General features: G+C 42.7%; 1 protein-coding gene across 1 annotated transcript in view; it reads right to left on the bottom strand.

Moving 5' to 3' along the window:
* Window positions 1-59: 59 nt before the first annotated feature.
* The window catches only part of LOC123520480 (SPEG neighbor protein-like), a 32,176-nt gene continuing 4,735 nt past the window's right edge, over window positions 60-27,500 (bottom strand). The window contains exons 2-7 of the mRNA XM_045282748.1: window positions 19,649-19,827; window positions 15,599-15,730; window positions 7,647-7,725; window positions 3,673-3,800; window positions 2,808-2,976; window positions 60-580 (exon numbers count right to left, since the gene is read on the bottom strand). Coding sequence (XP_045138683.1) covers window positions 462-580; window positions 2,808-2,976; window positions 3,673-3,800; window positions 7,647-7,725; window positions 15,599-15,730; window positions 19,649-19,827 — 806 coding nt within the window. The 3' untranslated portion in view covers window positions 60-461. The remainder of the gene's footprint in view (window positions 581-2,807; window positions 2,977-3,672; window positions 3,801-7,646; window positions 7,726-15,598; window positions 15,731-19,648; window positions 19,828-27,500) is intronic.

Here is a 27,500-nt window from a genome sequence, read left to right as displayed (position 1 = left end):
ACACACACACACACACACACACACACACACACACACACACACACACACACACACGGAAGGGAGGGATGGGGGCGTTGTGGGCAGGGTGGGCAGGGGCTGGGCTGGGCTGGGCTGGGCTGCTGCTGGGCTGTGTTGGGGTGGGCCTGGCTGGGCTGGCTGGCTGGCTGGCTGGCCCTGTGCTGACCCTACTATTGATTGCCTCGCTGCCTCGATGCGTCAAGACTTTCGCCATAAAAATCCACTGAGTACGTAGTTTTTGTGCACATAAATACGGATTGGTCTGTGTGTGTGTGTGTGTGTGTGTGTGTGTGTGTGTGTGTGTGTGTGTGTGTGTAGACGGGGCTTGCTTGCTTGCTTGCTTGCTTGCTCGCTCGCTCACTCGCTCGCTCAGTGGAGTGAAGCAGTAAGAACGTTAAGTCGAGTGATGTGTCTTGACTGGGTGGGGAGGACGAGCCTGCGATTTACATGAGCGTGGTGCGGAGGGCGGCCAGCAGCGCCAGGAGACACAGTAGGATGTTGCTAAGAGAGGAGTTGGTGTAGGTGCTCTGGCCTCCGTGTTGCATCGCCGCCGGGTGCTCGCCTGGTGGAGAGAAAGGAGTGGTGTGTGTACTTTGTAAATGATCTCGGTGTAATCTTAAGTAATCTGTCGCAATCACTCCTATACTTGTGCTTCATTCTTTCCTTCAGTCCTAACCTCTTCAATACTGAGACACATTTTTACCATGTTTTTTTGTGTATCATTAGACGATTTTATTTACTTTAGGAAGGCTCTATGGAGGACAAAAGATTAATGGCCAGATTCTTTACTATTTTAATCCCCAGTTTTACAAGCCGTATAAATTCGCCAGATAGAATGAATATGAAAACGCGGCCTGTTAGTGAAGATATTAAGCCCTCCATCAACTGTAAGATCTTTATAAGGAGAGTTAGAAGCACATCAGAGGAGTTACGGGTGAGGGAAGGCGTGTGACATGCTAACTTACCTAATACTGTACATTATAACACCACTTGATACAATAATCTTTAATAAATTATGAGCGTTGGTTGCTACTAATGGATATGCGGCAGGAAGCGAGGGAAGAGAAGGGAGAAGAATAGGAGTTAGAGAGTAGGAGTAGATGGAGGAGGAAAAGAAGGATGAGGTGTGAGGTTTAGGGTTTAAGGAGGAGGAAACTAGGCCTTGTATCCATCGTCCCTGGAGGTTAGGGGGTATAACTTTGGATGGGAGTTTGGGACACTGCGCCTTATAAATATTACATAGCGTTAAGTTAAGTGTGTTCGATTTACATGTTATCCACTTAGAGTACGCGCAGTGTTTAAAGCTTAACTTGCATTACTCGTACGCTCTCGGGATTCACTTTGCGTGTGTTGCTTGTACTGTGTGTTGCATTAATGGGAAATGAATGTAGAGTTTTGTTAGTTGCAGTGTGTGAATTATCAAAGAAATGTACTGCTTATGTTTCTTATTCCCGCATTCCTTGTAGATAGACAGATGCGTAGAGGCGAAGAAAGGTGAACCAGAGACGTATTGTGTGTGTTGATTACGTTAACCCCTTTCAGTACTAGAATGCATTTTTTACCTTGAGTCTTCGGTATGATTAGATGATTTTGATTATATTAGGTAGGGTCTATGGATATCAGAAGATTAATACCCAGAGTGTTCACTATTCTGATACCCATACAAGTTTCTGAAGCTATACAAATCACCAATTAGTAAGCAGAATGAATATAGAAACACGTTCTGGTACTGAAGGGGTTAAATGTAGCGAAAGGGAAGCGTAGAGTTTGATAAGTGTGTTGTTAGCTTCAACGTGTGAAAGAATTAGAGAAAAGTGTTGCTTCTTTCCCGTTCCTCGCGCCCCTTGCAGGCAGACAGAGGCAGACAGACGCGTAGAGCCAGCAGGGACGAGGGGAACCAGAGGCAGGTGTGACTCTGTGTCGTGTTGTGCAGCAGTAGCTTAGCGTCATGGATAAATTGTTGTGAATCGAGCGTTTACTCTTATTAATTTTTTTATCCTTATGTCATGATACGTTCAAATATATCTTTTGCCTTGACTTTTTAATGTAATGGCTTAGTGTGTATGGGTTTGGAAGTGTGTGTGTGTGTGTGTGTGTGTGTGTGTGTGTGTGTGTGTGTGTGTGTGTGTGTGTGTGTGTGTGTGTGTGTGTGTGTGTGTGTGTGGAGGTGAGTAAGGAGAGGGAGTGTGTGAGTTGGAGAGTGTTTTTTTTTTACGTTAGGAAAAAGATAAAGAAGGAAAATGGGAAATAAAATCCGTTCGTGAGAAAACGATAGAAATTAATAGAGTAGAAGGATCAACAGAGAGACTGGAAAGGTATTATTTTTAGTGCTTGTTTTGATCCTTCTCTCTCTCTCTCTCTCTCCTCTCTCTCTCCTCCAGCGCTTCCATGGGAGAGCCTGGCAGATCGTGTTGAGATATTGAAGTGTTGGGGAGAAAGTTGATAATATACTGTTTAACTTCCCTGTACAAACACACCAAACCATGCCGTACCATACCACGCCACGTCACACTGAGTAATACCAGACCAGCAATCTCAAGAGAGCACGCCAACACTTATCATACCACACTTGCCATACCTACACAGTTTACCACACCAAAATACAGTACGCCACACCACACCACATGACACCACACCACGCCATATCTCATCTCACCTCACTACATGTCACATCACCACACACCACACCACACCCACCACACACACATCACCACACCACACACACACACACACACACACACACACACACACACACACACACACACACACACACACACCCTACAACTCACCATTCAACACGTGCACGGTGACATTAGCGGAGTCAGCGTTGGAGGGACTGCAGTCATAGCGGCCGGAGTCTGATGGGCGCGCCTTCTGGATAAGCAAGGAGCTGGTAGTGAGATCCCCCTTCTCCAGGATGACAGTCACCCCTCCGCGGCTCGAGTCATAGCTGATAATCTAAAGGAGTGGATGGGAGAAAAGGAGGAGGAGGAGGAGGAGGAGGAGAAGAAAGAGGAGGAGGGGGGGGCATAAGTAAAGTGAACGAGTGTACTGCATTGCCGCTTCATTAATTTTAGAACGTGTCGGGGAATGGGGGGGTGTTTGAGAAGTGACAGGTGTGATTATGCTGACACAGGTGAGATGCATGGCTGTCAAGCATGCAACAAGAAACTATTAAAGCCTGTGATCGTGACGCAGGCTGTAACGTTTGCCATTACCTTAACATGAGAGTAATGAAAGAGTGAAGTGTAGACGGGAAATATACAACAGTTAATTAGTTAATAGGGAGAAAGAAAGTATATTTACTATGCTGGGGAGAAGGGAGGGAGAAACGAGAAAAGAATGGAAAAAAAAAAAAACAGATACCGAAGAGAAGTTAATTGATTAATAGGGAGAACGGGGAAGTAGATTAATTGTATTAGAAGAGAGAGAGAGAGAGAGAGAGAGAGAGAGAGAGAGAGAGAGAGAGAGAGAGAGAGATAAGAAGGGCTTGGTATTGTGGTCACGAAGAAGCCAGTAGAGTGTAGTGGAGGATAACTAGAAGGGAAGAAGAGAGAGAGAGAGCCACGGAGGAAATGTGACTAGCAGAGAGAGAGAGAGAGAGACAGAGAGACAGAGAGAAAGAGAGGCGCGCGTGTGTGTATGTGTGTGTACCTTGTTGTTGTGGTTCCAGTAGATGAAGTCTGGCGGCTCTGGGCTGTACTCCACAAGGCAGGTCAGGTTGATGGTGGAGCCTGTGTTGATGTGCATGTCGGGGCCTCCCAGGATGTGCGTGTGTGGCTCTGCAGGGGAGGAAGTGACGGGAAGTGGGGGAAGTGAGTGGAGGGCTAACGTCTAGTACTTTTGTGATCAGGGTGGGAGGGTATTGCGTAAGACATTAATTAGTTCATATCCTTTGGCTAATTCTATCGGCTCTATAAGGAGACTAACAAATGAGTGGGCCTTTTTTTCTATTTTTTTTTTTTTTTTTTTTGCTCTTGGTCAGTCCTCCTCTCTGACATAAATAAAAAAAATAACTGTTCTTAAGTATGCGTGGGTGGGGAGTTCCTTGCGCTTGTGGCTTTGGTGTGTGGTGTGGCGTGGTTTAGTGGGGTAGGAGGGTGAGTGTGGTGGGTGTGGTGTGGGTAACTGTCCTTTAGTGTGCGTGTGTGGGTGGGGAGGGAGTTTTCAGTACTTGTGGGGAAGTTGGGAGGGTGTGGTGAGGTGGGGTGGTGTGGGGTGGTTGGGGCTGTGTGTTGTGAGTAATATTCTGAGGTGTGCGTGGGTGTGGTATGAACAAGTCTCTCTCTCTCTCTCTCTCTCTCTCTCTCTCTCTCTCTCTCTCTCTCTCTCTCTCTCTCTCTCTCTCTCTCTCTCTCTCTCTCTCTCTCTCTCTCTCTCTCTCTCTCTGCATAAAAAGAATGAGAATAGAGTAGCAGTGTTGTAGTTCAGGCTTGTATTGAGTTAGTTGTTTGGGTGTAGGTGGTTCAGCAGCTGCATGACTCTCTGGCCGGGAGTTTATTCTGTTGTTTGTGTGTTTTAGGTATTTGTGTATTTATATATTGATTTGCGTATTTATTTATTTATTCACTCATCCATATCTTTATTTATTTGACGCTCTATTTACTTTTTTTTTCTCCTTTTATAGCGGTCGTTAGTCTGTGAGAGTGCAGCGTTTGTTGGCGTAGCGAGCTGTTTGTTGTATTACTTTACAGTGTTTGCTACTCCCAGACATTTTTTTTGACCGGTGTCGTGAATATTTTGGCACTGCGAGGGTAATTATTATTGACTCTTCCAAACAATAGGTGTGCCAGGAAAGGTGAGGCGTTGGCTGGATTTCGCACGCGTCTTATTGTTACCCATGATTTTCTTTACCACTCACTCCCTTTCAGTCTTAATCTGGGCCCTTTGAGCGTAATAGTTAATAAGAAGGCTGTTTCATGCTTCGTTAGGTTTTATAGGCGCGATATTCACGTCCAAAATTCGCGGCTTGAAAATTGACACTGACTTCGATGACTGCCACTTGATTTTACTGAATACAAATAAAATAAATGGATGATAAATGTATAAGTAATTCGTGTCTTATTTTGTTGTCTTTCTAATTTAGACTTTAAACTTGCGCCACATTTCATTAAGCTTGAGAGGAATCCGTGCTAGCGAAAGAGGTAAACACACTCCGTCACCAGCTTGTCAGTCCGGCCTGACATTGCCAACTCTGACCACTCCACAGACCAACTTCGCTCGCTTTATTGAGCCACTCTGTTCACCCCACCGCCGTCACCGCCAGGAAGGGACCAGCGGCTGCAAGGGACGCGGGCTGGAGCAGATACAAGCATGTTATCAGACCTCATGCTATCCTTTACGCTTTTTTTTTTTTTTTCTTCCAATTCAGAACCTCTTTGCCACATTGTTGATTCTTCAGTCTCATATAATTTTGATTTCTGGGATGTTCTCCTTAAATCCTTCAATACTGGGACGGTTAAAGAGAACATCCCATTTTTACCTTGATCACCCATTTTTACCTAGAGATTTGTGTACTATTAGACCATTTTATTGACATTAGGAAGGGTCTATGGAAGTCAAAAGATTAATGGCCACAGACTTCACTCTTTAACCCCCACATAAGTTTCTGAAGCTGTATAAAATCACTAAATAGTAACCAGAATGAATATGGAAACGCGTCATGGTACTAAAGGAGTTAAGAAATGGTACCTTTAGTGAATTTGTTGTTGTTTTTAAGCATTTATTTTTGTTCCTTTTAGCCAATTCTACATGAAATTAAAATAGTAACAGGAAAAACGAGTGTCCGTGCAGCTCGACCACTTAAAAGCAATTAACGTGAATATCCACATTTGTTTTCACTGGTCAGATTTGTGTTGGTATTTTATGGAGATTTTTGGTATTGCCACTTATTTTGAAGGTCACGTTAGGTTAGGTCAGTGTTCAGGGCGACGGGTGGCTGGTGATGTTGCTGGCTTGGGTTAAAGTTCTGTAGAAATATATTGTCTGGGTTAGGTTAGATTAGATTAGGTCACTTCATGGCGACGGATGGCGGGTGATGTTGCTGGCTGGGTTAAAGATATGTAGAAATATGTTATCTGGATTAGTGGCTTAGGGGCTTAGTGGCTGAGGATTGAGTTATGAGGGAAACTTTTTGGGCGGTTTTGAGTGGCTAAGTGGGTGAGAGTTGACTTATAGATGACTTTCTTCCTCATTCTTTTGGCTAGCATGGTTTTAGTGGTTAACCCCTTCAGTACTGGGATGCATTTTTACCTTGAGTTTTTATTTTAGCATGATTAGACGATTTTATTCACGTTAAGAAGGGTCTATGGAGGTCAGATGATTAATGGCCAGAATCTTCACTATTTTAATCCCCACATATTTTTTTCTGAAGTTATACAGAATCACCAAATTAAGCAGAATGAGTATGAAAACGTGTCATGGTACTCAAAGGGGTAAATGGTCAAGTCGTAACGGATTATCTTGTCATCTTACTTCGATTGCAGGATTTTTTTTTTTTTTTTTTTTTTTTGAGGTAATGGAAAAGTTTTAGTCAGTGTTTCCGTCTGAAGTGTTAATTTGAATTGCGTTGTTGTTCATACAGGAGTGATCGCCATTCGCACGTCCCTCCCTCAGCTTCAGGCCTGTCGCTGTCGTTGTTCCCGGTTGGGGATGATGAAAACATATCAATGAATAAGTAAGTGAATATAAATTGATGTAATTGATTTATTTTCAGTTATTCAGTTAGTTTATCTCTATTCAAATATGTGTGTTTTGGAGAGGAATGCATGTATAAAATGGACTCAGATCCCTCGTGCGGAGAAGAGGTGTGAGAGAGAGAGAGAGAGAGAGAGAGAGAGAGAGGCGCCACGAAACAGTATTATTGCTGGAGAGGATGGATGCTGCGGGGAGACTTATACCAGTGGGCAGCGAAACACTACTACTGCCCCGTCCGCCTAAGGTCCATATTCTGAAACACTTCTGCTCCTCACCTCCACTATTTTCAAAGGGGTCTAGCGGAAGTTACACGGATTTTTAAGGGTGTTTTTTTTTTAATTCTGTTGCCACGTTAACAAAGGTTTCTACATTATCAATAGGACGGATTACCTTTAGTACTCGGTTAATTATTTCTTTTGGCACTTAAAAATGGTCACCATGAGAGATAGGGAAGTGTTTCTGAATACGGAGCTAACACTGGTGGTGGTGGCCTGTAGTTTATATTTTCAGGAAATTCTGCCGGAAACAAGTTATCTTAAACAATACTTTCCTTCTTAGTGGGCGGATGTGCGTCGTGGTCATTCTCCCAGCGACAGCAGCAGACTGGCGTGCCGCTTGCTGCTCTTACTGCTGCTGCTTCACACTGCCACGCCTCCTCACCATTTACACGACTCTCAGCAATGCACATCTACAGTATGGCGTACAAATTCCAGCCTTTCCCGTCATGTTTCCGGGTGTCGAGGGCAATAACTTTGGTGATGCGAGCCCTGTTTTGCCACCCATGTTTGAAAGTCATCACACACACACACACACACACACACACACACACACACACACACACACACACACACACACACACACACACACACACACACACACACACACACACACACACACACACACACACACACACACACACAGACAACACTTACTAACGACTGTGAGGCGGATGAAGTGCGAGAGAGGAGGGGTCGTGGACACTTGACACTCATACACGCCCGAGTCCCGCGTCTGTGTGGAGAGAGAGAGAAGAAAGACAGATGAGCGTGTGTTTGAGAGGGATGCGGGGGTGTGGGTGGTTGTAGAGTGTAAGGTGAGGTAATGTGAGACAGGTGTGAGGGTTATAGAAGGGCAGTGGGTAATAGTAGTAGTAGTAGTAGTAGTAGTAGTAGTAGTAGAGAGAGAGAGAGAGTAATGAATGAACTCTACCTTAATTGAGTACATTGCATTATATCTCTCTCTTCATTTTCAATCACCTGGTAATGATTGCGATTGAAACACCTGCACCATTAATCATCCTACAGAAATTATTGTTTTGCTGTATCTGAAAAATGGAAAAAATATTAACGGAAAGTACATACACACACACACACACACACACACACACACACACACACACAGAGAGAGAGAGAGAGAGAGAGAGAGAGAGAGAGAGAGAGAGAGAGAGAGAGAGAGAGAGAGAGAGAGACATTTTCAGATAATACTGTGATAGATTAATTTCACTGTTATATTCAAAGTTCAATTAGTAACCATGTGAAACCCAATCTCAGACTGGAAAGTTTGCCCTAAGTCTCTCTCTCTCTCTCTCTCTCTCTCTCTCTCTCTCTCTCTCTCTCTCTCTCTCTCTCTCTCTCTCTTTCTCTTTCAGTCTCTATACGATTTTGTAACAGTTCCAACACATAACAACCATGAAGTCACGGAACAGCGCGTCCTTTCCAGGGAGTCACGGCCAGACAGTGTGCGCGCAGTGATGGGTTGTGGTGGGAAGGGAAGGGTAAGGATGCGGCCACAGATAGTAGTCAGGTCTTGTGTGGCTGTCTTGGTTACTAAAGTGAGATACATACTCTTACCTACTACCTTTTTTTGTCACTGAAATATATGTTTTTGTTTCGGTACTAAGGAAGGATATAAGATGAAGCAATGACCAGAAAATAAAGAGGACATAAAAGAACAATGGTAGGTTTTAAGTCTTGATGTATTGACTGTACCAGGGATGTTTTTCTCAATCTTAGGCTGTGCAGAGAAAGTGTAACCTGCTGTGGGACTTTCCTTGCCTGACGCTAGCGAGGGCAATGGATCCTTACGGTGACTTACGCTAGATATTATTTTAAGCCACTTCGAAACTAGTATTCATCCTTGTTTTGCTTTCAAGTGGCTGTCAGGGAATGGAGTCACCGTCCCATTGTTCTATAAAGTTTCATTGTATTTCTACCTTCTACTATGGAAATGATGATGAAAGGCGTGGTTAAATATAGGTACTTGTTTAGTCGTTATCTTGGTACCAAAGCTCTTTGTGTTGGAAATGGCCAGGCTTAAGTCCTTCTTCTCATTTTCCTCCTCTTTGTCGTCCTCATCTTCTTTCTCCTCCTCCTCCTCCTCCTCCTCCTCCTCCTCCTCCTCCTCCTCCTCCTCCTCCTTGTTTTCTATATCCTCATCTTCTTCTCTTCTTTCTCCTCCTCCTCCTCCTCCTCCTCCTCCTCCTCCTCCTCCTCCTCCTCCTCCTCCTCCTCCTCCTCCTCCTCCTCCTCATCTTCTTTCTCCTACTCCTTGTTTTCTATATCCTACTCACCCTTTTGTCTTCTTTCTCCTCCTCCTCCTCCTCCTCCTCCTCCTCCTCCTCCTCCTCCTCCTCCTCCTCCTCCTCCTCCTCCTCCTCCTCCTCCGCGGCGGCAAGGTTGAGGCAGGTGTTTACTTTTCAAACAAGTGGCTTGCGTTTCCTGGACGATTTCCAAACTCTGCGTCAACATCAGTCTTGTGTAGACAGATTTGCGGACCGGGGTTATCCTCAACGTTTTTCAGAAGAATGTTTCGTGCTTCTGACGTTTTTTTTTTTTTTTTTTTCTTCGTTTTCTTTCTTTTTTTTTTTTTTTTTACTGACGAGCATGATATGACGATGCTTTGTGAGTTATGTTGATACGATCTTTGTGTGTGTGTGTGTGTGTGTGTGTATGTTTTGAAGTGACTGCCATTCGCAAGCTCTCACATGTTCGTGGATTACATTTACCTACATATCCTTTTTTTTTTTTTTTTACAGCGCATTAAATAAACATTACATTACAGGAGAGAGAGAGAGAGAGAGAGAGAGAGAGAGAGAGTTAATATTGAGCCCACAGAGTACTGAAAGAGCATTTGGAACATTAGAAAACACCACCTTAAGCATAACAAGAAGAGGGAATGACAACTGACCATGAATATTGAGAGAAAAACCCGTAGATGAAATTAGAAGAAGAGAGGAAATATCAGTACCATATAGAAGGGAGGTTACTACTAATACTTATTGAAAAAAAAAAAAAAAAACACACACAAACACATACTGAATAATGGATTAACCCCCTCAATACTGGAACACATTTTTACCTTGAGTTTTGTGTACGATTTGACCATTTTATTGACATTAGAAAGGATATATGGAAGTCAGAAGATTAATGGCCACAGTCTTCACTATCTTAATCCCCCACATGAGTTTCTGAGGCTTATAAGATCACCAAGTCGTAAGCAGAATGAATATGGAAACGCGTCATGGTACTGAAGGGACTAATAACAGTAAGAGAAACATGTGACTAAGAAAAATAATACAAACAGTGAGAGGTACGTGGAAGAAAAGAACATTATCACTACACCCAACTGTCTATATCGTAAGTAAAAGCACTGACATAAATACAACGTGATTACTGAGCAGTGTTATAAGAAAAGCGTGTATTGATTGGTTTATTCGTAAGTAGTTGATGCGATATGCGTTGTTTTGTTCCCGTTTTCTATATTAGTGTTGAGTTTTCAGTGTTGTTTTATTTCAGCCGTTCTTAGTTTTCTGTGTTTCAACTTTTATTGTCCCCTGGAAAACTAATCGCGTGTGTGGAAACAATTTTGAGAGTATCCTTTTGATGTGTAATTTTGCTGAGTATAGACTTGCGAGATTTGGTGTTTCTGCAAGAGAGAGAGAGAGAGAGAGAGAGATATCAAACTGCCTGTCTTTCGGGATTTTTGCCTGTGTATGTTATCTCTCTCGCTCTCTCTCTCTCTCTCTCTCTCTCTCTCTCTCTCTCTCTCTCTCTCTCTCTCTCTCTTTCAAACCGTTCCCTTCATTTCTTTACCACCAGGCATTTGTAGATCTGTGCTTATCCCTTCCCCCTTCTCTTCCCTCACTCCTTTCCTGCCCCTCCCTTACCTGATCTACCCTACCTTGCCTTGCCCTGCTCTATACCTTATTCTGCCCTAACCTGCCTTGCCTTGCCTTGCCTTGCCTTACCCTTCCTTGCGTCTCCTCATTCCGTCTTGTGTTATATCTGTTCTGCTCTGCTTTCTGTCTATCTGTTTTGTTTGTGTGTGTCTCTGTCTGTCTGTCTCTCGTTTTTGTGTCTGTGTGTGTGTCTCTCTCTGTCTCTGTGCCTTTCGTCTCTTGTCTCTTGTCTCTATGTTTTTCGTCTCTCGTTTCTCGCTTCTCGCTTCTGTCTCTCTCTCTCTCTCTCTCTCTCTCTCTCTCTCTCTCTCTCTCTCTCTCTCTCTCTCTCTCTCTCTCTCTCTCTCTCTCTCTCTCTCTCTCTGTGTGTGTGTGTGTGTGTGTGTGTGTGTGTGTGTGTGTGTGTGTGTGTGTGTGTGTGATGTTCTTTTTATCTATTCTTTTTCTTTTTCTTTTGTTATTCCTATTACTGTATAGATTCACTTATTCTGTTTATTGTTTTGTGTGTTTTCCTATTTGTATATACTTTTGTTTCCATTTAATTGTTGTTTTTCCTATATTTTTCGTGCCATAGAGAGAGAGAGAGAGAGAGAGAGAGAGAGAGAGAGAGAGAGAGAGAGAGAGAGAGAGAGAGAGATTAAAGGAGAAAGTGTAGGAGGGTGAGGGAGACTTAAGGGAGAGAAGGTCTAGAATTGAGAGAGAGAGAGAGAGAGAGAGAGAGAGAGAGAGAGAGAGAGAGAGAGAGAGAGAGAGAGAGAGAGAGAGAGAGAAGGACTAAGGAAGGGAAGGAGATAAGGAAGAGGAAACGCGGGGCTGGAGAAGAAAGTTAATCTCAGTCTAGAGAGAGAGAGAGAGAGAGAGAGAGAGAGAGAGAGAGAGAGAGAGAGAGAGAGAGAGAGAGGAGAAAGCAGCCTCGAGAATAAAGGTAACCGCCGAGATGGTCTGAGTAAATCGAGTTTGTAGAAGGAGATTGGAGCTGAAAGGAAGTTGAGATAGGAACGTAAATTGATTTTTTTTATAATAATTGAGTATGGAGAAATTTTGGGCTGACTAAGAGGAGGTGGCGGCCCCTTAGGTGTCAACTGGAGGGAGGTCTTCGTAGGGGGACGGGGAGGAGACACATGACTCATATTAGTGGTGGTGGTATATAGTGTGTCTTCTCTAAAGCGGCTCCTGTGTCCGTATTCAGAAACGCTTTGTTCTTTCAATGTGAGTGTTTTCCAAGGCTACGGAGATGATTAGCGGGGTTTACAAGAGTGTTTCTCCAGTCAATAATATAGAAATCGTGTTAATCTACCACTAGAACCGTAAAATCACCTTAAAATTTAAAAAACCTGGTGTAAATTGAAATAGTGGAGGTCTTTGAGAATACGAGCCCTGGGTCTGGGTTTGAATGGTGGTGTCCCAGGGAATGCGTGGTTGTCAGATCTTGAGGGAAACCGTGAGGAGTCCTTGTAATAAGTGCGTCGATCAACAGAAAACAAGTGTTATTCTCATCAAATCAATTACGTTATCAATAAGCTACAATGTGTTTGAAATCCAGGAGCCATTTTAGAGTAGACAGACTATAGTTTTGGTGGTGGTGGTGGTGGTGGTGGTGGTGGTGGTGGTGATGGTGGTGGTGTTTCCATTTGTATATCTGTGTAGGTGTTATTGACTTTATCCTCACTTGTCATGTTGCGTAAAGAGGGGATAAGTGTGTGTGGTGTGTGTGTGTGTGTGTGTGTGTGTGTGTGTGTGTGTGTGTGTGTGTGTGTGTGTGTGTGTGTGTGTGTGTGTCTTGGTGCTATTGACTTTAACCTCACTCGCCTTCTTGTGTGTAAGGAAATAATAATCGTGTGTGTGTGTGTGTGTGTGTGTGTGTGTGTGTGTGTGTGTGTGTGTGTGTGTGTGTGTGTGTGTGTGTGTGTGTGTGTGTGCTGCACTTTCCACCTTTCTTCAAGTGCATGAATTACTGTGAGTCACGTGTTTGTTGTTTATTACTCTGCTCCATTTCAGTTTTTTGTTGGCAGTAAGTGTCTTGATTTATAAAGAAATTATGTTACATTACTGAATTAGATTTGCTGTAGTTGTTGTTGATTACCTCATCGTGTATACAGTTGAATAAGAATACATGTGTTTTAAGCTCTTCAGTACTGGGACGCATTTATCTTGGGTTTTTGGGTACGATTAGGCCATTTTATTAACACTAGGAGGGGTCTATGGAGGTTAGAAGATTAATGTCCAGAGTCTTCACTGTTTTAATCCCTACATAAGTTTCTGAAGCTGTATAAAATCACCAAATAGTAAGCAGAAAGACTATGAAAATGTGTCCTGGTACTGAAGCCTTATGTTGTGTCACATCTGTTACAAAAGCCGCTGTTTACAATCTGCAAATGCTTCCAGGTACTGGCTCTTTACTTTCCTTTCTCTTTATTCTTCCTTCACAATGCGGACCGAGGTATCGTCAGGCTGCAGTACTTCCCAGTACGTCCTGACGCCACACGCTCGCTGGCAGGGCACGCCATGATTTATATAGAATTTTTTTTGCTGCATCAAAGTAAGTAGTGTATTTTGACAGTATCTTTTGTGAATGTGAAGGTAAATTTACTTGTGATAACTTCTCAGGAATATCGTCTTTTGCTTTTACACACACACACACACACACACACACACACACACACACACACACACACACACACACACACACACACACACACACACACACACACACTTTTAATTTCACAAGGACATAAAAGATGAACCGAGTATGAATAGATTTATCATTGGTTTGGCGTCAACACTGAGACAGACTTAGAACACTTTAGAATCCCAGCAGAATTGGAGCGTTGAAAATATTATTACTAAAGCTTTGAAGCGTTAACACTCTCAGTAATGGTACGCCTTTTTACCATGAGTTTGAGTATGATTAGACGATTTTATTTAGATTAAGAAGGGTCTATGGAAGTCAGAAGATTAATGGCCAGAGTCTACACTGTTCTAATCACCACGTAGGTTTTTTAAGCTGTATAAAATCACTAAATAGTAAGCAGAATAAATAGTAAAAATGTGTCATGGTAGTGAAGAGGTTAATGTTAAGTGTGTGTGCTGGCAGAGAATGAATCAGCGAACGCATCATTTGTCTTCCGAGTTTTTCACCGTAATGTGCAGATATTGGTCAGTTACTGCATTGTCAGCTCATTCCTCCATTACGGTGCACGCGCCTCCACCTGTGACAAAGATATGAGAGTGTTTGTCACCCTCCTCGAGAGATACGTCGCTGTGCGTTGGTTCGTGAAGACAAAAACAGACACAAGACTCACTAAGCTCTCTTAAAAGCGTGGCTGAAAAAAAAAAAAAAAAAAATTCTCAAACACATCTGCACTTCACCTCCACTATTTCAAAAGGCTTTGTTTAAAGTTTTAAGGCCGGTTTTAGAGGCAGTGTGACAAGATTTCTACTTTATTTATTGGAGAAACACTCTTGAAAACCCGGCTAATCATCTCTGTGACCTTGAAAATAGTCATGGTAGAACAGCAAACTGATCTCTCACACACACATATAAGTACACATTAACTTGTTTTTGCATGTTTTTCTGTCTCTTTTATTCAATATCGAACAGAGTGGGAGAAATAGTGCCATACGTGCTGTACGACACATACTCGTACTGTAAAAAGCGCATCGCACACTATCACCCAGAAATTCATCACATTCTGCCTTTTTTTTCCCAATTTGTTCGTCATTCAACGCAGATCAGATGTCGAGCGGAGTGAAACCCTTTTATTCTGAGGCCACATGGATTATAATTGCCCGCGTGACGGTCCGTGGCGCGTTAATTGTGTCATCGCGGCACTCCACTCCCTGCCTCATTGACCGACTGTTAGTGTGGTTATGATGGTGTGTGTGTGTGTGTGTGTGTGTGTGTGTGTGTGTGTGTGTGTGTGTGTGTGTGTGTGTGTGTGCTTGAGTGTGTGGGTTTTGCTCTACGGAACTTTAGTGAGCTTGACCATATACAAAATGAAAAGAAAAAAATATACACCCATACCTTCGATTAACGAAATTGGCTGTAAATTTTTATAACTTTATATCTGTATCCTTTAAATGGAGTTGTAGAAAGTAAATGGCATCAATACCACACATTATATGCTTATTAGACAGAATTGCAGAGATTTTTATGAAACAAGTCTAATGAATCATGCGATGCATTGCTGATATTTCTTTTCTTTTCTAGCATCAGGTTTAAGTCGGTGAGGTGTCCGACAGATAAGATGGAACAGTGGCAGTAGCAGAGAATCACTCTCGCAATGAAACGTAAGCCTGGAGTGAGTGAAGCAGCATCCCTGAGCAAGGTAGGTATAGCCACTGAGCACTGAGGCCTCGCTAGTCTGATCCTCATTGAGTTGTGAGTCAGTGGCTGCGGGAGTTGCCGAGTGTGCGTGTCCATGGAAGACAAACGGATAATTAAGGAAGGTAATGGCGTGAAGTGAGTGCTGCCTGAAATTAATGTGTCATAAAAGACTTGTTACATTGTGAAGAGACACAAATAGGAAAAGGATCTTTGTCAGAACCCCAAGTGTTGGCTGCCTTCATTGCGGGCAGCACTGGAGCACGTGACTTGTACGGGCAAGACCTACCAGCCTCTCACTACTTGAGGATAAGTACAGTACTATCTCATAACTCTTTCATTCCTTAATTGTCTGTTTTGCTTTCACTTAATGTTGTTCTCACCTGCACGTAGTTGATTTTGAGGATCCAGTCATCCGAGTCATCCTCGTGCAGCGCCCTGAACCGCTGGTCTGACGTGTAGGTGTAGCGGCCCACGGTGAGCAGGTGGATATCGCGGTGGCGGATCCACGACACCTGATGGGGGGGAGAAGGAGGGACGGGCTGAGAGCGAGAGCAAAAAGTGATGTTTCTCATTACAACACTCTTACCTGCAGGGCGAGGCAATTGTGGTGCAGCTCACAGCCTCGACCCGTGAGTTGCACACACACTACGTGCTCAGAGTACTCGCTGGGAACAGTACAAACATGATTTTAAAAGAAACGCCTTATAACAGAAAGATAGGGCCGCCTTTGAAGTGAGTGTTATTCATTAGTGGTGCGTCTCACTACATTATAACATGAAAGTCTAGAGCACGGCCACTTGACTCCCTTGAGGGACAGAGGGAGGGAGGGAGGACTAATGGTGCATGCGTATTACAAGAGGGAGTGAATGAGTAAGATAGTGTCAGCAATTCTTGAACTCGGTAATTAGGGCCTCCATTATTATAACGGCGCCAAACGACCTCCGCCTTCCGGGCCTTGCTGTTCCCCGCCTGCCTTACCACGAGGCTGCCGCGGCCATTCCCCTGATTGGCCGGCGCTTTTTACTACAACTTTTTTTTTCTTGGTATGTTCTGAGTGGAATCAAGATCTTTTCTTCGTGTTTGTTTTGTTATTTTCCCCTGCATAACAACAAAGCTGCAGCACATCGCCGCCATGCCACGCGCGTCACCATCTCGCGGCGCTAATTGCATCATGTAGATTAGAACCGGTGTTACTCGTCCCGCTGACAAACCAACCCTGAGGACGCCAGACACCAGAGAGAGAGAGAGAGAGAGAGAGAGAGAGAGAGAGAGAGAGAGAGAAATTGTAGTAGTATTGAAGAGAGATCACAGCGCCAGGATTGTGTGGTGTCCAAAGTAAAGAATGTGCTGTTCTTATTAAGTGTAGCACATTCTCTTCCCTGATAAATTCCTGCTGTGAACATTTATTTCCCCCCTTATGGAAATTTCCCTCCCTGCCTTTTACTTTCCCTCTTTTTTTTTTTTCAATCATAGCTATTTATTAACCTAGCCACTCCCTAACACAATGCAGCATAAATATGAACATAACAGCATAAGATCAACAGCTGTAGTGGTTAGCAAGATTCACGGAGTACTAATCGCTGTGTTAGGTTAGGTTAGGTTAGGTTAGAACAGGGAAATGTTGTAACTAATCCCATCTCGCCTTCTGCCTTTCCGCCGCCCACTGCAGGTAGTATGGTAAGAGGGAGGCGCCTTTGCCCTTACGCCGACAACGCCCATGGAGGAGGAGGAGGTGGAAGAGGTGGTGTGGTGATGATGGTACAGTTATTAATTTCTTTCCCTTCCTTATTGAGATTGTTTCTTTAATCCCTTCAGTACCATGACGCGCTTCCATATTTATTCTGCTTACTATTTGGTGATTTTATACAGCTTCAGAAACTTGTGTGTGGTGATTCAAATAGGGAAGATTCTGGCCATTAATCGTCTGAGCTTTATAGACCTTTCCTAGTGTAAATGAAATGGTCTAATCGTATCCAAATCTCAAGGTAAAAATATGTCTCAGTACTGAAGGGGTTATTGTGATTGATGTGTTGACTGGTGGTGCTGTGTGGTGCTGTATGGTGTTGTGTGGTGTTGTGTGGTGGTGATGAGCGCTTAGACGTTTTCCTGACTATCTGTTGTCGCGCTTGTTTATTTCTGACCATCTGTGTATCTGTTTGTTTGCTTTTTTTTTTTTTTTATCTTATTTTTTTGTTTTAGTCTCTAGTGTTAAGGTTTCCCGATGAGACACTCGCCATTGTCTCCTCTCTCTCTCTCTCTCTCTCTCTCTCTCTCTCTCTCTCTCTCTCTCTCTCTCTCTCTCTCTCTCTCTCTCTCTCTCTCTCTCTCTCTCTCTCTCTCTCTCTCTCTCCTCTCTCTCTCCTCTCTCTCTCTCTCTCCTCCCCCATCTCCGCCGATGCCTGCCTACCCACCCACCCAGCCTTCCTGTCTCTGCACTGGCTCGACACAATACTTTTTAGATCGGCTAAGTATTTCTGTGTTGGGAGCCTCAATGACAACCAGCTCCAGCCAGACACGCAGATGAGTCAGCCGCGAAGAGAGAAAATATAGGCCAGCTGGTGTTGTTGTTGTTGTTGTTGGTGGTGGTGGTGGTGGTGGTGGTGGTGATGGTGTTGTTGTTTTTGATGTGGGTAAAAATTCGCAAAATATGAGGAGCGCTAAGTGTATAATGCTTCTGTGCCTCACAAATATTTACTGTACCGGTAACAAAAAAAAAAAAAAAAAAAAAAAAAAAAAAAATTAAAAAGAGAAAAAATAGTTGGCCTCGTGTGTTTGTTTATTTGTGATGGATGGAGGGATTAATTTTTAACCTCACCTGCTCATAATGTGTTTTTATAACCGAGCCAGCAAAGCAAACGGCCGCCAATGTACGTACGTGCAGCATGCTGGGAACGTGGCCTGTGTGTGTGTGTGTGTGTTGTCGCCTCTTCATTTAGTACCGTACCTACTATACCACCACCACCACCACCACTGCGTGTATTCTTCTCTTGTGTTTCTTTGTGTTCCTGTCTCTTTGTGTTCATTTGCATCCCACGTGTGAGTGTGAGTGTGTTATTAGAATGTGCTTATTTGTGTGCTATGGATGTCAGGCTCGTATTCAGAAACCCTTTGTTCCCTCACCACGACTATTTTCTAAGGCTACAGGGATGATTTTTCCGTGTTTTGAAGAGTGTTTCTCCAGTTAGTAATATAGAAATTTTGTCAGACTGCCTCTAGAACCGTAAAAAAAAAATATCTTGAAAATTCGTGTAAATTGAAATAAACCCTGTTGAAATAGTGGAGGTGAAGCACAAAGTGTTTGAGAATACAAGCCTCAGTGTAACAAGATCCCAAACTCTGCATTAAAATCGCCGTGTGTGCGCATAACTTATATTTGATTCCTTCTCTTTTACATCATTTAATGAAATCCGCGGTCTTCGTTATGGGCTTGGCTGGTGCTGCTTAGAAAGGTGCGATGCAGAACAATGTATCCATTTACTGTGACGCCTTCCGTGATGTATTGACCTTTCGGAAAAATATTGGGAAATGAATGGAATATTTACACAAACTCCTGCATGTGACTGTCAACACGCACCACTGGAGGCGTGCCGCGTGTTGACAGTCATATGTGTGTGTTTCACCTTTATTTTTTCTACAGGTTAATTTTTCATATTTGTATTGTTTGCCCATTCATATTCCCGAAAATCAGCTTAGGGTAAGGCTATAGTAGTATTTAACCCTTCAGTACCGTGATGTGTTTCGATATTCATTCTGCTTACTATTTGGTGATTTTATACAGCGTCAGAAACTTATGTGGGGCACTGAAATAGTGAAGACTCAGGACATTAATCTTGTGAACTCCATAGACATTCCTAATGTCAAAAAAATCGTGTAATTCTACACACAACTCCAAGTAAAAATGCCTCCCAGTACTGAAAGGGTTAATATGATGAATTGGATATATTGTGTTTATTGAGTCACTCTCCGGACTGTATATTCTCAAACTGTTTCTGGTGAGAATTTGAATTTGAGGTTTTATAGATCGTTACAAGTGTTTCCATTATGACAGTGATACCTCAATAAAAAAAAAGTGCTAATATGAAAACTTAATAACCTGCCTAACCATCGTAGCCATCTTTGAAAATAACCCCCAAAGCGCTAAGAATGTAACCACTAATATTAATCAGGATCTCGTATACTTTTAACCTTTTGATTTTAAATTCTTTCATTTTATAGTGAATACTGTTCCTTAGCGGCACCACATGACCTTAACTGTCGCGGCGCCTTACCCTAATCACTCACTCACTAAGAATATAACCACTAATATTAATCCTGACCATAGAAAACCGCAACCTAAGCTAACAATAGAATAATCACGCCCTTTGCCTCCATCCTCCTCTCTGCAGCGTGACAAAGTAAGAGGGAATATACAGTCACGGCGCGTCACTCACCGTCTTGTTGTTGATGTTGTGCACCCGACAGTTGAGGATGGCGGGGCGGTCAGCGAGGGCCGTGACATCAGCAGAGTGGGCCGGGTCCAGCTTAGGCGGGGGCGGCGGGGGCAGGGTGGGATCCGGTACGCCCAACAGTAGTAGTGGACCGCGGCGACCCTCCCGTATGTGTCCTCGACCTGCGACACACACACACACACACACACACACACACACACACACACACACACACACACACACACACACGGGATGTAAAAAGAAATGGAATCAATTAAAAGTGAAAAAAAAACACGAAGATAAAGAAAATATATATTGCAAAAGAAATGTCACCTGAATATTCCGTGAGAGAGAGAGAGAGAGAGAGAGAGAGAGAGAGAGAGAGAGAGAGAGAGAGAGAGAGAGAGAGAGAGAGAGAGACGTTCTGTGTGTGTGTGTGTGTGTGTGTGTGTGTGTGTGTGTGTGTGTGTGTGTGTGTGTGTGTGTGTGTGTGTGTGTGTGTGTGTGTGTGTGTGTGTGTGTGTGTGTGTGTGTGTGTACAAAAACAACGTAATAAGGTATCCTGCTGCTTTATTTATGAATGCTGCTCACGTTTTCTTTTTAAGCCTCAGCCAGACTCAAGCACGGCTCCGCTCGCTCCCTGCATCCCTTGACCCATGTGTGTGTGTGTGTGTGTGTGTGTGTGTGTGTGTGTGTGTGTGTGTGTGTGTGTGTTTGTGTTTATATAAAAGTTTGTCTGTTATGCATTTCACTTCCTGGCCTGCGTTTGTTTGTCTGTGAGCACTGCATATATAACGAAGCTTAGGGATCGCACTGGCACCACCACCAACACAACCGTCAGCGTGTGCGTGGCGTGTATGTTGTGCTGGAAATGCTCTCCTCGCCGTGACTCATTAAACATTGGGAACGAGCAAAAACAAACAGAAAATATTAACAACAATAACACCAGTAATTGAAATCGTAACACAATGACGTATTAAATTTTTTTTTTCTTTTCTTTTTTTTTTTTTTGCCTGACCATCCTGTCTACGTCTAAATAAAAAGTTAATTTCCCACTGACAGATACAGTTTTTTTTTTTTTTCTCACCCAGCTGGCGTGGCGGGGAGGAGCACAGAGAGAGTACAGAGGCCACGTGTGTCTGTCTTACTTATACATTCCATTTTCATCCCAGGAACGAACCTCATTCACCATTCATGGCACTGGAGTCTCCTTAGTATTTGGAAAAGCGTCAGTCTCTCATCAGGTATACTTCAAAGGCTACAGGTATTACTTATTACTAGTTGGGTTGCTGTGTATATATTCTCCACTGATGCTAAACTATCACTAGAATTATGAAAATGCTTTCGAAAACGCTCTGCCACTAGAGTCTGTTCAGAGGAATGGAGACAGAAGGCGAAAATGTTTGGGAAGTGTGGAAGCTCTGTAGGGAGATGATGACCTACAAAAGAAAGCCTGTTTTCAGTGAGGCGATGGACGTGTGTTCGGACATTGGTATCTGTATACTTGAGGGTGTACGGGCACTTAAGTTTATAGAGAATGTATACTATTACCATCATCCTATCTCATCTGGCACCTGTCGAACGTTGCTAACTTCTAGAAACTCCCACCAGATTAACCCTTATACTTCTATGGCGTCTCTCCTTGAACTTATTAAAATAGTGTGGTTTAAGTTAGGATATTGCATAGAAAAAGTGGAAAAAAAAGCAAAAAATTACCACTGGAAACGAAAGAAAGGCTCCATTAGTGATAGATTTTCCCTCAACAAACTCGTCTCGGGATAAAGAAGGATAGATAACAATAAGAGAAACTACAAGGCATTTCAAGACGCTTCAAGACGTTTATCCCATTCTTTAGGCTAATTCTCTCGAACCTGCTGGAGGACTGGCATGTAAGTGGGCTTTTTTTGATTAACCATAACACGTTTCTATATTCATTCTGGTTACTATTTAGCTTCAGAAACTCACGTGGGGGATTAAAATAGTGAAGCTTGTGGCCATTAATCTTCTGACCTCCATAGACCCTTCCTAATGTCATTAAAATGTTCTAATCGTACACAAATCTCAAGGTAAAAATGTGTCCCAGTATTGAAGGGGTTAATCATAATTGTTGCTCTTGACCAAATTTTCCCTTTACATAAAAAAAAAAAAAAAAAAAATCCATTAGACCTACACTTGGCAGTCGTTGTGGTGAGATGAAGCAATAAGTGTCATGGTGGCATTAGTGTTCAGTGTTAGTGTTGCTCTCTTTCGTCTGGAGGGGATATCCACGGGCATCGTAACTCGTCACATGCACTCAGCCTTGTGTCGCCAGTCGCCCGTCGCCCGCCATCTCAAGGACGGCAGAAGCGCGGCACTTCGGTCTGTCGTCTGTCCTGCACATGAACGTCTGTTTATGTTGAAAGGTTATGGTGTGTGTTCCTAAACATTTCGCCGCCTGACCTTCACCACTTCGTGCTTGTACCGGTGGATGTTATTGGTGTTGCATGATGTTTTTTGGTGATATTATTGATAGTTTTGTAAAGAGTGCGAGCTATTCAAGGAGAGAAAAACAGCCTTAGCTATTTATTTCACAAAGATATGCAAGAGTTCACAGTGGATGTTATTGGTGTTGCATGATATTTTTACTGATTTTATTGACAGTTTTGTAAAGATTATGATCTATCCAAGGAGAGAAAAGCAGCCTTAACTATTTATTTCACAGCGATATGCTAAGAGTTCACAGCATTGAAAGCTTTGTATACAGTCCTTACAAGCACCTGCAATAATATGACAATGATAGAAAGGGTAAAGTTTGCTTCATCCAGACAGTGTAATGCTTAAGTGAGACTGAAGGAAAAAAAATAGTCTCTAAGTAGTTTCTGATTAACCTTTTCAGTACCGTGATGCCTTTTCATATTCATTCTGCTTACTATGTGGCAATTCTATACAGCTTCAAAAACTTATGTGGGGATTGAAATAATAAAGACTGGCCATTAATCTTTTGACCTCCGTAGACCCTTCGTAATGTAAATAAAATCGTCTAATCATTCCCAAAACTCATGGTAAAAATGCGTCCTGGTACTAAAGGGGTTAAGGAGCAAATGTCAAATAGCAGAGCATTTAGTATTCCAGCCTCTGTGATCTTTAACTCCTTCAGTACTGTGACGCATTTTTACCACGAGTTTTGGGTACGATTAAACGTTTTATTTACACTAGAAAGGATCTATGGAGGTCAGAAGATAAATAGGCAAAGTCCTCACTATTTTAATTTCCACATGAGTTTCTGAAGCTGTATAAAATCGTCAAATAGTAAGCAAAACGAATGTAGAAACGCGCCATGGTACTGAAGAGCTTAAAAAAAATCTTGCTTAAAGAATGTGTGAAGTTATGAATACGAGTTTATGCTTAGAAATATTATCACCAGTGTTATCTTGCTGTATACGGAGCGGCTTTGTGTGTGTGTGTGTGTGTGTGTGTGTGTGTGTGTGTGTTCTTGTCATTTTTCATTGTGCATTTTTATCTCTCTCTCTCTCTCTTTATTACTATTTTATGATGCACTTCCTTTCCCCCCTCTTTCTTGCTTTCTTTTCTGCGAACACTTTTCTCTGCTTCTGTTCATCTGCGTCTCTGTCTTTGTTTGTCTCGGTCTGGCGTTGTCTTCCTCCTCCCTGTCATCTTTCTTCCTTGCTAATGATTCTTTTTTTCTTTTTTTTTTTCTTTTTTCTTCTTTTCTTCTAACTTTGTGACTGCATTTTCATGATTTTGTATGGCCTGAAATGTGTTTTTTTTCTCTCTCTCTCTCTCTCTCTCTCTCTCTCTCTCTCTCTCTCTCTCTCTCTCTCTCTCTCTCTCTCTCTCTCTCTCTCTCTCTCTCTCTCTCTCTCTCTCTCTCTCTCCTTTGTTCATTCTGTCCTCACATTCCTCCCTCTCCACGCCTCTCTTTCTCTGTCTTTCCTCCTCCTCCTCCTCCTCCTCCTTCCTCCCATTCGCTCTCATCAATTTCTTCCACCTTTCTCTTTCTCTCCACTGTAATATGTTCTCCTTGTCTCTTGTTTCTCCCTTCGTTTTCATCCCAGTGTTTCATCTCCTTCATTCTTGCCCCCTCGTTCACCTCTTTCTCTGTGCGATTTATTTCCCTTCTCCTCTTCCTCTTGTTTCCTTCAGCTCTCCGTCTTGATCCTTTAATTTCGCACAGGATATAACAGTAAGGTCACCAGGATTCTAAAGGGGTAGGGTTAGGTTAGGTTAGGTTTAAGTTTATCTTACGTTTGGTTAGGTTAAGATGGTTTGTCAGGTTAAGTTTGATAAGGTGAAGTGAGGTGAGGTTGGATGATGTTGAGTTAGATTCAGTCAAGTTTGATTTAAGTTAGCTCTGGTTAGTTAGGTTATGTTAACTTAGGCGAAGTGGGGTAAGGTCAGGTCAGGTCAGTTCCAGGTCAGGTGAGATGAGAATAAGTGATATGAGATTGGATGATGATCTCGCTCGTGTTGCCGTGATATGTTTCGCAAGTGTATACGTGGAATATGTTGTAATGAAACTCTTCCTGTTATTAGTATGTCATATTTGTCGCGTTTCGCCACGAGGGGTTTATGAAGCTAGAGTGGGGCAGAGGCAATAAAGCTCACATGTTACTTTCCTGCGATAAAGTCAAAGGGCTACAGATACTGAAGGAAAGAAAAAACGCTGCTTAATTACCGCTCTCTTCACTGCAAAAAGAATCAGAGAACTTCACCAAACAAATGAGTACACAACTAAGGAATTACTGTAGGTTATCAACGCCAGTACTGATCAATGTGGAATACCTAGTAACTCACTCTCTCGTATTTGCTATTGGTGATATTGTTTACATTATAGATACCTCTTTTAATAATCGTGCTCTGGATGACGCTTGTACATGGTGGCAGTAGTCAGATAATACCCCGTTAGAAAACAAAGCGTCCAGGTCACCTAACTTTGAAACAACTCATCTTATCAACTTAAACTACTACAACACGCTAAGTTACCAACAGCATCAACTCCTTTCGTGCAACGCTCAAGATAACTCCTGTACATCGGGTCAGTAGTCAAATTACCAACAGCATCAAATCCTTTCGTGCAACACTCTAGGTAAATCTTGTGTATGGTACAGTAGTCAGATTATCAACAGCATCAATTCCTTTCATGCAACACTGTAGGTAACTCTTGTACATGGTGGCAGTAGTCAGATTATCAACAGCATCAAATCCTTTCGTGCAACACTCTAGGTAACTCCTGTACTGGCTGTTGGTGGCAGTATTAAGTTTTGGTACTCATTGATATTAGAAACGCTCTCACTCAGGAGACTAACATCCACCACTCTAACCCACGAGTTAACCGGTGCTTTCAATCATTCATTCCTATCTCTGGTAAACTCTGGAACTCCCTACCTGTTTCTGTATTTCCATCTACCTACGACCTGAACTCATTTAAGATGGAAGTTTCAAGACATTTATTCCATTATTTTTAGCTAACTCTCACGGCTCTATTCGGGGACTGGCATCTTAATGGCTCTTTTATTTGATATTTCTTGTTGCCCTTGGCCAGTTTTCCCCTCTTACATAAAAAGAAAGTGATTAGCTATCCCTCCATTAGATTATTATCAATAAATACAAATTTTCCTCCCTCTTTTCTTTCAAATAAATTACTTGGAACTTTGTATAAAAAAAAAAACACCCACGAGAAAAAGTCAGGAAACAGGAGGAGCAGATAGGGAGAGGAGGCAAGCTGCTGAACCATAATAAGAATGAATCGCCCAATTAACGAAACCATTGTGTGTTGTGAACCATTTCAATGCTAGCTTTGTAACAAGACCTCAGAATCGAGAAGAAGAAGAAGAAGAAGAAGAAGCGGAAGAACCAAGAGGTAGATGAACAGATAATCAAATGGACAAGGGATAAAAATGAAGAAAAATAAGTTAATCTGGTGAACTAGGAATCAATAGACTTGTCACATGGTTTCTCATACAACATTAGATAACACAGACAACGAACCACTACACTCACACAGGATCTCACTACATTGACTTGCCTTTGGAACTCACGAAAGAGACATGGCGTTGGTTTTACGATACTATGTGAGAGAGAGAGAGAGAGAGAGAGAGAGAGAGAGAGAGAGAGAGAGAGAGAGAGAGAGAGAGAGAGAAAGTACAGCCATGAACAAGACACCTCCAGAACTAAATTGGCCAACTTTTTTTCTGGAATCTCCTACCATGACTAACTTTTTGGGAGCGGCATATTGAGCGGGCGCCTCTCTCTCTCTCTCTCTCTCTCTCTCTCTCTCTCTCTCTCTCTCTCTCTCTCTCTCTCTCTCTCTCTCTCTCTCTCTCTCTCTCATCTGTTGTACCCTTGGCTAGACTTCTTGGCACGTAAAGAAGAGGAAAAAGAAGAAGAAAAAGAATACCATTAGCCTGAAAATATTGCGGTATTCATTAACAATATTTTACAATGTTGATTATTATAACACACACACACACACACACACACACACACACACACACACACACACACACACACACACACACACACACACACACACACACACACACACACACACACACACACACACACACACACACACACACACAGAGTGTGCATACTTTTAAAGTAAGATTGGATAAGTGTAGAGATAGATAGATAGATAGAGAGAGAGAGAGAGAGAGAGAGAGAGAGAGAGAGAGAGAGAGAGAGAGAGAGAGAGGAAAAAAATAAGTAGTGGTCTTTATCTCTGTCTGGCGTAAGTGACAGTTATGCAGTCACACTCTAGTCTCCATCCCCTCCATCCCCCTAATGCTGCACCCCCTCCCCCCCAGGCACCTCAGTAAGCACACCTCCTCCCATGCTTGCAGACACTCGCCACCCTCAGCATACTTGTGGGTGAACGGCCCTGCTTGTGCGCCAGATGTGATTTACTCATTTTTTGCTCCTAATGAAATCTGACTCTTTTAAACTTTCTCCTTCGTTTTTTCCTCCTAACATCATTTCACGAGGAGTTTTTCTTTGAATGTTGTATTTTATGACCTGAACGCTTATATATATTTTTTAGCCATGGTGTGTGTGTGTGTGTGTGTGTGTGTGTGTGTGTGTGTGTGTGTGTGTGTGTGTGTGTGTGTGTGAGACTTGTTTGTCGAATTAGTTGCATGTTGTTATTGTTGTTGTAATGATGATGGTGATAATAGTAGTGATGATAATGATAATAATAATAACAATAATAATGCTAATAATGATATTGTTATTATATTATTATTATTATTATTATCATTATCATTATCATCATTATTGCTACTAAAACACACACACACACACACACACACACACGGCCCGGTAGCTCAGTGGTTAGAGCGCTGGCTTCACAAGCCAGAGGGCCGGGGTTCGATTCCCCGGCCGGGTGGAGATATTTGGGTGTGTCTCCTTTCACGTGTAGCCCCTGTTCACCTAGCAGTGAGTAGGTACGGGATGTAAATCGAGGAGTTGTGACCTTGTTATCCCGGTGTGTGGTGTGTACCTGGTCTCAGGCCTATCCCAAGATCGGAAATAATGAGCTCTGAGCTCGTTCCGTAGGGTAACGTCTGGCTGTCTCGTCAGAGACTGCAGCAGATCAAACAGATCAAACAGTGAATCACACACACACACACACACACACACACACACATCACTGTTTGTATCCCACGAGAGAGAGAGAGAGAGAGAGAGAGAGAGAGAGAGAGAGAAAAAAAACAACACACACAGTTCGGTATCAGCTCGCACATCTTTCTCGCTCAGTAATTGAAGTCTTATTCATAAAACTATCCGACAAAAAGGTTTCAGTAGTGGATATTCAAAGCTGTAAAAGGTTAAGCCGTGCTGCACCGTGCGCTCTTTA

The sequence above is a fragment of the Portunus trituberculatus genome, chromosome 47 (assembly GCF_017591435.1).
Source record: "Portunus trituberculatus isolate SZX2019 chromosome 47, ASM1759143v1, whole genome shotgun sequence".
NCBI lineage: Eukaryota > Metazoa > Arthropoda > Malacostraca > Decapoda > Portunidae > Portunus > Portunus trituberculatus.
This window is presented reverse-complemented; position numbering and strand designations above follow the sequence as displayed.